The sequence below is a fragment of the Sinocyclocheilus rhinocerous genome, unplaced genomic scaffold, assembly GCF_001515625.1.
Source record: "Sinocyclocheilus rhinocerous isolate Xijiao unplaced genomic scaffold, SAMN03320098_v1.1 scaffold72, whole genome shotgun sequence".
Lineage (NCBI taxonomy): Eukaryota > Metazoa > Chordata > Actinopteri > Cypriniformes > Cyprinidae > Sinocyclocheilus > Sinocyclocheilus rhinocerous.
The window spans coordinates 1,905,847-1,916,353 of record NW_015628351.1 but is presented as its reverse complement, the minus strand read 5'-3'; the positions used below and the strand labels follow the sequence as shown (position 1 = coordinate 1,916,353).

General features: G+C 36.4%; 1 protein-coding gene across 4 annotated transcripts in view; it reads left to right on the top strand.

Annotated features, from left to right (window-relative positions):
- klhl17 (kelch-like family member 17) overlaps positions 1 to 4,940 on the top strand; it is a 17,667-nt gene extending 12,727 nt beyond the window's left edge. For all 4 annotated transcript variants that reach the window (XM_016549070.1, XM_016549068.1, XM_016549069.1 and 1 more), the window contains exons 5-12: positions 778 to 894; positions 1,078 to 1,291; positions 1,379 to 1,523; positions 2,087 to 2,254; positions 2,465 to 2,553; positions 2,681 to 2,754; positions 2,861 to 3,042; positions 3,672 to 4,940. In XM_016549070.1, coding sequence (XP_016404556.1) covers positions 778 to 894; positions 1,078 to 1,291; positions 1,379 to 1,523; positions 2,087 to 2,254; positions 2,465 to 2,553; positions 2,681 to 2,754; positions 2,861 to 3,042; positions 3,672 to 3,900 — 1,218 coding nt within the window. In that variant the 3' untranslated portion in view covers positions 3,901 to 4,940. The remainder of the gene's footprint in view (positions 1 to 777; positions 895 to 1,077; positions 1,292 to 1,378; positions 1,524 to 2,086; positions 2,255 to 2,464; positions 2,554 to 2,680; positions 2,755 to 2,860; positions 3,043 to 3,671) is intronic.
- Positions 4,941 to 10,507: the final 5,567 nt, after the last annotated feature.

Here is a 10,507-nt window from a genome sequence, read left to right as displayed (position 1 = left end):
CTAATATATATATATATATATATATATATATATATATATATATTTATTTATTCATTTTTTTATTTTTTTAATTTACTTTTTCAAATAAATGATAAAAGCTGTTATTTGGAACTTTTATTCATCAACGAATACTGAAAAAATTGTCATGTTTTCCACAATAATATTAAGCAGCTCAACTGTTTTTAATATTAATAACAAGAAGAAATGTTACTGTACATTTTGAGCACCAATCAGCGTTTTTGAAGGATCATGTGACACTGAAGACTGGAATAATGGCTGCTGATAATTTGCATTACAGGAGATTTTTAAAATCTTGCCGACAACAAAAAAGTGAATGGTAGTGTGTGTATATGTATTTACAAAATGTATATATTTTAAATTAATTTTTTATGATTACACAAACTTTTTTTTATTTATGTGACTGTGCAATAACAAAGGTTCCAATGATTTTTTAAATATTTAAATTGTCTACTGAATAGAGAATTGGTGAAATTATACATGTATAGTCAGTGTTGATCAATGTAATATTGACTTTAAACAAGCTCTTTTTCAAACAGAGATCTGTTTTTTGACATTCTGTGCAGAACACGGTGCGCTCAGTCTCAAACTGAGCACATCTGTCCTGTACAATATATTACATAAGATGTTTAAATGCTCGTCATTCAGATTAAAACAGCAATTTGTCTTTAAGTTATGCAAACACTTTAGTCCAACTGAAACCATACCACTCCTTTAGTTTTAAGATCGGTTATGAACCCTTTCTTGTGATTTCTGCAGGTGCTGGATCTGATTTCTAGTGATAACCTGAATGTCCCATCAGAGGAGGAGGTGTACAGGGCTGTGCTGAGCTGGGTCAAGCATGACATCGATGGGCGGAGGCAGCATGTGCCCCGGGTGGGTATGATTCCTCCTGTCAAACTGCGCTTTTAGCAACATCACAGTAAATCACAGGATTAATGCTTATAAAGGATTATGTCTCTGCAAATCGATACTCGTTTCTCTATTCCCTCCCTTTGCTTTCTTTAATCCTTTTTACACACACGTCTTACCTCTCACTCTTTCTATCCATGTCTTCAGCTGATGAAGTGTGTGCGTCTGCCCCTGCTGACACGAGACTTCCTGATGAATAATGTGGATACGGAGCTGCTGGTGCGTCACCACTCCGAGTGCAAAGACCTGCTGATCGAGGCACTGAAGTATCACTTGATGCCCGAGCAGAGGGGTGTTCTCAGTAACAGCCGCACCCGACCGCGCCGCTGCGAGGGAGCCAGTCCGGTGCTCTTTGCTGTAGGTCTGTAAATCAGGACAAGAGCACATAAAACACATGCACATATGTCAGTGGGTTGGTGGGTTGATTTAAATGCTAAATGTCTTTCAGGTGGGGGCAGTCTTTTTGCCATTCATGGAGACTGTGAGGCCTATGACACTAGGACAGACCGCTGGCACATGGTTGCATCCATGTCGACGCGGCGGGCACGAGTCGGAGTGGCTGCTATTGGAAACAAGCTCTACGCTGTGGGAGGGTACGCAGACCCAAAAGCCTCATCTTTGTCGGAGAATTTTTTTCCTTTTATAACGGCAAACTAAAGTGGTAGAGACCCTTGTATTGCGGACCTTTTAAGTTTTGAGGCATCAATGTGTGTGTCTCTCCTGCTTTAGCATAAAAATGGTCAAACTTGGCATTTACCTGTTTTTTTTCTTACGTGGCAGAAATGGGCTTCCATAGAAGTTGAACAGTCTTTAACTTAATACAGCATCTTTAAAATGCAGCACCCATAATGCACAATGCTGAAAAAAAACAGCAAGATGCAACACCGCAGCCAAGGCCACACATCCAGATTTGATTTATTACATTACAAAAGGAACAGAATGTTCAGAAAGCCACATTATTTTCTTAAGATTACCTTGCTGAAGCAATCAAGAAGTTACCTAAGATTAGTTAGGAAATGTGTCAGCTGTTGACTAATGAATTTCTGTGAATGATGACGGTCTTGTCTTTACTTGCATAATAAAGACGCAATATATACAAAAACATATGAAAGATCTATTGTTCATCTTTGTCTCTCTTTTGCTTTTCCCAAACCAGGTATGATGGCACTTCTGATTTGGCTACTGTAGAGTCGTATGACCCTGTAACTAATGCGTGGCAACCTGAGGTGTCTATGGGAACGAGGAGGAGCTGTTTAGGTGTGGCAGTCCTGCATGGGCTGCTGTATGCAGCAGGAGGATACGATGGTGCTTCTTGTCTCAACAGGTATACTATCTAGACAAACAAATGTGAAAAGTAATAATAAAGTTATAAAAAGCATTAAATGTAAATCTAAAATGTCTGTGAAATTAAATATAATTTAATAATAAAAAGTATCTAAAATATATTTGTATATATTAAAAATAAAAGTTTTTAATATTATTATTTTTAAAATCTCTTTGTTAAGTCTCTCTCTCTCTCTGATTTTGTCTGCAGTGCGGAGAGGTATGACCCTCTGACCAGTACCTGGACTTCCATCGCTGCCATGAGCACCAGGAGGAGATACGTTAGAGTGGCCACATTAGGTAGAAATATGTAATACTAATGTACTAATAAATGTAAAGAGCAAATGTAAAAGCACTTCCTCTATATCTTAAGCAGTTTGAAATTGAACTGCAAACATGAACCCGTTTCTCCTATTTCTTCTATTAGATGGCAATTTGTACGCGGTCGGTGGGTATGACAGCTCCTCACACTTAGCAACGGTAGAAAAGTATGACCCACAGGTAGGTGACACATGTCTCTCTGACATGTTGAAAACATCTCCGGGGTGTGTTTTATGTTTTCTCTCCATGGTTAAATAAATGACGAAGGATGTTTTTTTATTTTTAGAGTAATGTCTGGACTGCCATTGCCAACATGCTGAGCAGGAGGAGCAGCGCAGGAGTTGCTGTATTGGAGGGCATGCTTTATGTTGCGGGGGGCAATGATGGTACCAGCTGCCTAAATTCAGTGGAACGATATAATCCGAAAACCAACACCTGGGAGGGAGTGGCCCCAATGAACATCCGCAGGTTTGACAGTGATCTTCAAGCATTTGTTTAAAGGGATAGTTCACCCAAAAATGAAAATTCTGTCATTAATTACTCACCCTCATGTAATTCCAAACCCATAAGACCATTCATCTTCGGAACACTAGATATTTTTGATGAAATCCAAGAGCTTTCTGACCTTGCATAGACAGCAATGCAACTACCACGTTCAAGGCCCAGAAAGGTACTAAGGACGTCGTTAAAATAGTCCATGTGACATTAGTGGTTCAACCGTAATGTTATGAAGCTACGAGAATCATTTTTGTGTGCAAAGAAAACAAAAATAATGACTTCAATTTCTTCTATTCTGTGTCACAGACATGTGTCAAGGTACTGTCGTGAACAAGCTTAGAAGACTGACACAGAAGAGAAGAAATTGTTGAATTGGCAAAAAGTATTCTCGTAGCTTCATAACATTACGATTGAACCACTGATGTCACATGGACTATTTTAACGAAGTCCTTACTGCCTTTCTGGGCCTTCTGGGCCTGAGTAATTAATGACAGAATTTTCATTTTTGGGTTAACCAACCCTTTAAAGGAAGAAACTACCCTTTTAAGTGCAAAAAATCATTCGGTTCCTAATGGACCATCTCTTCTCTTGATCTTCAGGAGCACCCATGACCTGGTCGCCATGGATGGCTGGCTATATGCGGTTGGAGGCAATGACGGCAGCTCTAGTCTCAACTCCATAGAAAAGTACAACCCTCGTAGCAACAAATGGGTGGCGGCGTCGTGCATGTTCACGCGCCGTAGCAGCGTGGGAGTTGCTGTCCTAGAGCTCCTCAATTTTCCTCCTCCGTCCTCTCCTACTCTTTCCGTCTCCTCCACAAGTCTTTGACAAAGGGTAAAGACCCGGCTTAGCTCCAGCGGCCTGCCCTGTGTGGCCAAGAGGCGCAACTGCTCGGTTTGAGCATCAGACGAGGAGTGTTTCGTGGGCCACAGTGCCCTCCTTCTGCCTGGAGGAACACTGCAGCATTCTGCAGATCATGAGGGTAAAAAAAAAGGATGAAAAAGAAAAAACACACACTCTAAGCCTCCACAACTCTCACCCTATAAACCCCAGTGCTTGAAAGTGCAAAATAATGTTGCTCTGCCATTTTGCGGTCACTTTGTGTATGATGTATATCTAAATGTATATTTATGTTTACGATTCTTTTTTGAAATATTAAGAAATAATATATTAAACAAAACAAAAAAGAATGAAAAACTTTAGGAATGTAGCTCTTGACAGGTTTTGCCACGCATGTTTACAGAAATTTCGTCCTGGCAGAAAATAATATTGTAGTGCTGCTGTGCCACACTAGATGGTAGTAATGTGCAATGCTGCCCTGTCTCACCACAGATGCGCATGGACATTTAGAAGCAGAAAATTCACACAAAACGGTGTCTGGATTCTACACTACGTACACTTGAGTGTGTCAGATCATGTTGACAACATAATATATGTTTCACTTATTTTCCTATTTATTTATTAAATGTAATATAAAAACATATGACACTATTTCAGAGATATTTCAAGGACCACCTCTGACTTAAGAGGGGAAATATAGTTTTAACGTACTAATGGACATACTTACTACATACATATCATAGAAGCACTGGTGTTTGGTATGAAATGTGCGATTTAGGAAGAACAGGTATTTAGTGTTTTATCTAACGGACATGTTTGGTTTGTTTTTTACAGTCATGTATTTCAAGCCTTACAAAAGTACAAACTTTACTAATATGACACGTCTATACCACTAAGCAGGAGAAATGTCTTTTTAATAAAGACTATAGCCATACCTAAAACTAGCTGTGATACTGATTAAAGCTGCACTTTCTCATTTCTCATGTTTTCGAAAGGGTGAAAGGTGCTCAGAACCAATTCTGATTCAACGGGTAATCAGTAACACTGACACTTTAATATCAAGCCCTTCGATGTGAGTAACTCTGCTATTATAAGCTCCTATATGTTGTATGTCACATTTATTTGGATTTTGTCGCAAGTCTTTAGTTAGTAAACCATGTCATCGTGTATTGCATTTTCGAAACTTTGTTTATTTGCCAGAGCTGTCAGATTTGACAGCTTGATCGATATAGATAGTATGTGTTGTGTTGTGATGTCATTGGTAACGGCCACTACCAATGCATATTACCTCAGATGGGTAGATGAGTGAACGGTGAGTAATTAGTTTATCTGATGAGAGCACAGATCACCCCAAAACAACGGATAGTTCCCCCAAAATATGGTTGTTACAAACATGTATGATGTTCTTTATTAGGTAGAACACAAAAGAATATATTTAGAAGAATTGTCTGTACAATTTGAAGTAGATGGGAATAAAGACAGTTGTATGAGAAAAGAGCAGCTTGGACATTCTGCTAAATATCTTATTTTTTAAGAGAACAATAAGTTTTGAAATGACATAAGGGTGAGTAAATGATTTTCATTTTTGGGGAACTATACCTTTAAGTCAGTCCTGCTCTCTGCCATTTTACATCGGTTTTAAAATGTAGCATAGTATTATATGATTTCAAAACTTCTGAGAAGTTAGGATTTTGTTTCCTTTTTTAAAGGACTTTGTTAATTCAGAGAAACTTGTTTAAGGGCAGTATAAGTTTGTGTCTAGGGAGATCAGAGTGCTGTGTATGTGTGTTTCTGTAGAGGTGAAGCATCCTGCACTTTGACCATACATGCATAACGCCACAGGACCACAACCCCACAGAAAGGAATTACAGTATATGTATATAACCAAATATCCTGAAACTTTGTGCAATGTCAATGTAACTGTGGCTTTCTTTTTGGATTGTAATGTTGTTGAAGGTGTTATTTATATTGTGCCGGTTATGTTTTGCTATATTTAAGAACAAACATGATTTTTTTGCACTACTGTCAAATGGAGCAATATACTGCTGTATAAAATCAAAACACTAATGTATATGAAATAAAGCTGTTTTCAGGTGGAATGTGAGTTTAATCTCATTTGAACAATTATTTTGACACGTTAATAAAGAAATACTTCACCCAAAAATAAAGATTCTGTTGCCCTCATGCCATTCGAAACCTGTATGACTGACTTTCTTTGGCAGGACACAAAGAGGATATTTTAAAGAATGTTGGTAACCAAAGAGTTTTTGTGCCTATTGACAAAAGAAAAACCAAAAACACTGAGACATTTCTCAAAATATCATCTTTCATGTTCCACAGGAGAAAACAAATAAATAATAATACAAGTTTGAAACAACAGTGAGTAAATGATGATATAATTTTAATTTTTGAACAAACTAATATCAGAAGAAGGTGCTACTGGGTTTATGTATTAGCATTTGTGCAAGTTGCATGTTAAAAAACTTCACGTAATGGCGCAAAGAGTTAAAAGAATAAAATTCTGTCATTGTTTACTCACCCTCATGTGTTATAAAACCTGAATGACTTACTTCAGTAGAAAATAAAAGGATTCATTCCAGAATATTCAAGCTGCTTACAATGAAAGTGAATGGTGACCAAAGCTGTCAAGCAAGATTTTATTTTATTTTATTTAAAACCTCAGTTTGTTCTCACAAATGGTTTCAGGAGTGCATGAGTTGTATGGAGTAGTTTAATGTTGCTTAATGTCTGGACTGGGCACCATCCACTTACTGTATAGAAAAGAGCAGCTTGGACATTCTGCTAAACATCTCCTTTTTAGCTTAAACACCATAAAGACGACAAGAGGGTGAGTAAATAATGACAGAATTGAATTACTAGGTGGTCTGTCCCTTTAATAAACAAAATGATTGTTGGATTAAGAGCAAGACCCTCCAAAGCTGAGCCCATTAGAGTTTTGCTCTCTGACTGATGTAAGCAAACAGCTGAGCACTCTCGCTTTACCCACCGTGACCTCAGCTTCACGGCACGAACACCTGTGCTGTACGCTTACGCACACGTACAGACACATTTGGGCAGTACATCTGATATGATGTACGTTAGCGTTTGCTTTAAGGAGAAGATTCATTTCAGGACTGCAGTATTGTCCTCTGTTATTTTAGCATCTGTGTTTGTGTATTCCCCTCGTAGCCGTCTGTTGTTAGGCAGCTCTGTTAATGAGGGTAGGGGGCTGGGGGCTCTGTCGCAAGCCACTGCGCATGTCCCGAGCCCTGGAGCGCACTGATATGAGGGACCATGATGAGTTTACAGCCTGGAAAAGCAGCTGCAGGCATAGCTGTACAGCAGAGGAGACGCTAACACGGCCCCAGTGTCTGTCCAGCGGCTATATACCCAGTCACCGTAAACCAACCTCTGCTAGCTTTTTGTATCATATTAGATACACACTATATAAGAATTTGTACTTTTTAATTTGCAGTACCATTCAAAAGTTAGGGGTAAGGTTGTTGTTTTTTCCCCTAAGAAATTAATACTTTATTCAGCAAGGATGCATTAAATTGATCAATAAATGCTGTTTTTAGAGCTTTCTATTCATCAAAGAATCCTGAAAAAATGTATCATGGTTTCCACAAAAATTTTAATTTGTTTTCAACACTGATAATGATAAGAAATTTTATTTTAGCAGCAAATCAGCATATTAGAATGATTTCTGAAGGATATGTGACACTAAACTAAAGGCTGGAGTAATGGCTGTTGAAAATACAGCTTTGCCATCAAAGCTATTTAAAAACTGTTATTTTAAATTGTAATAGTATTACTGTTTTACTGTATTTTTGTGCAAATAAATGCATGGTGAGCTTAAGTATGATAATTATTACAGATTTTATATTCATTTATGATGTGAAATGTTATGATGTTTATTTTTTTTAAAGACATCGCTTATTCTCACCCAGGTGTTTTTTTATTTGATCAAAAATACAGCAAAACAGTAATATTGTAAAATTGTATTGAATTTTAAAACTTTTTTGTTTTTAAATTAAAACTCTTTTGCATTTTAATATTGTATTCCTGTGATGGCAGGCAGCCTTTACGCCAATCTTCAGTGTCACATGATCCTCCAGAAATCATTCTAATATGCTGATTTGGTAAAAAAAAAAAAAAATTATAATAATAACAAAATGTAAAAAAATTATCAATATTAAAAACAACTGTGCTGCTTAATAACTTTGTGGTAACTGATTTTTTTAAATGTAATTCATTGTTTTTTATTTTCAATAGCATAAACGAGAGGTTTAGCGTAACTGAATAATTTTCAGGATTCTTTGATAAACAGAAAGTTCAAAATAACATTCATTCATTTATCTGTTCTAAACTTAATGTCTTTACTGTCACTTCTGAGCAATGCAATGTAAGGTGTCCCTGTTGAAAAATCACACGGCCCCCAAACCTTTGAATGGTATTGTCTTCCCTAGAATTATGACATTAAATTTAAAGACAAACTTTGTTGGATATTGAGCAATCCTTCAAAAATCGATTCAGCACCTGCATGTATTCCAGGGAACAAGGAAGGATTTAGTTTCTCATAGTTCTACTTTCTCCATTTTCTCCACTGAATTCTGTGTCAGCAAAAAACAAAAACAAAAAAACATTATAGCACATTTGACATTCTCAACATCTTTATCAGTCATTTCTGTTGAACATGTTACAAAAAAAAATCACAAAGGCATTTTAGCAACAACAAAAAAAACTCTTTCACCTGTTTGATGTGGCCCTTCAAAGCCTTGTTTATTCCTCCTCTTACACCCTGTTTTTTTGTACTGTGAGAGCTCTGACACCCATGGTTCTCTCTTGCACACGTGGTCCATTGAAAACAGCCAGAGGTGTGAAGTTAGCACCTCTAACGCACCCAGCGAGTCTGAAAAAACATTGCAGAGGGACTTCCCAGACAGGGTCGTGCCGATAGCCTTGCTCAATGCACAGTGTGTGAGATTTTGTCTGAAGGATTCATGACTTTGATAGTACATTGCGAACTAAAGTCAGTCTTATCACAATGTTTGAGATCATTTTTCCTGTAAACTTATTTTAAAACATCTTTTTTTCAAATAGCGGTCTACTTGTATTTATGTAATAGATACTGTCATAGTATTAGGTGTTTGTTTGAAGATATAATCCACACACAGGCTAAGCATTTAACCCCATATAGGATCCAAACAGAAAATCTCTTTCAGATGAGGAAGCACTGATTGTTTTCAATAAGATCGGAAGAAAAGCTATTCACATAAAATGTTGTGGGCAGTCAGATACACTGTTGTGTTTGGCTTGGTTTTCCACTTCCTTCCACATCCGTCTTTTCTCCTTTGTGACAACTTTCAAAAACACCGGCCTAATGTAAACCTTCTGTTTTTATGGATGATATAAATTCACAATAGTATGCTGTTGTTACTAGACAATGATTATTCTACATACAGAACATTAGTGTAAGCAAATCGTTTAGTTATATTATCATAATTATAGTGGTTCATCATAGTATACAACTACTATTGAACCTTATAATGCCATAAAAATAAGAAAACTTATGTGTACTAAAATCCAAAAGGGGTTTATTTTGTCAAAGGTTTGAGGGCTTTTTTAAATGTTGTTGAAAGTCTGCATTTATTTAAACAAAAATACAGTAAAACGTTATATTGTTAAATATTTTTACAATTTAAAATAACTTATTTTAATATATTTTTTGAAACATTATCCTTCAGAAATCATTCTAAAATGCTATATTAAAAATATTTATTTGTATTAATCAGTGTTGAAAACAGTTGTACTGCTTAATATTTTTGTAGAAACTGATATTTGTGGTAACAACGTTAAAACAAATCGTCCATTAATTTAATGCGCCCTTGCTGAATATAAGTATTTATTTCTTTAAAAAATTCTCACTGAGTGACCCCTGACAAATAATGTGCAAAAAAAACTCCAAATATAATTTAAATGAATAAATAATATATTAATAATGAATACAAAATATATTTGTAAATGTGCTAATTAAATATTAAGCAATATAAAAGGTAATCATGTTCGTTAATGTTATTAATGAAAATGATTTTAGGTGTAAGATCTTAGAAATATAGGGGGTCTCTAAGTTGACTGCGAGTCAGAATGGAGGGATTTGTAAAGGTTGAAAATCCCGGATCCAACCCTTCCCTAACATCTGACCTGTATTCCAAAAAGCAACTGAAACGCAAATGAGCAGACAGAAACTCATATGACTGGAAGTGAGATTTTCCCAGACTATGTCAGATGTTTCTCTGTTTTTTCTTACACTGTAATTTCCTTTAGGAGACTTGATACAGAGTGAGCACCTCATGACTCATAGTGTAGATCTTCAGTGTTCAGACCGAGAACGGGGGAATGATAGATACATCATCTCTGTTTTTCCATGACAGAAAGAGTCTATGAAAGAGCTCTTTCAAGAATATATTTCTTTTATCACCCACTGCCTTCACCATATTTATTATTTAAAAAAACAGAGGATCTTCGTGAGTTAATAAAACAGAGGAATGCTATCCTCAGATTTGTGCAATACTTCTTATGATTTGTTTTTTAT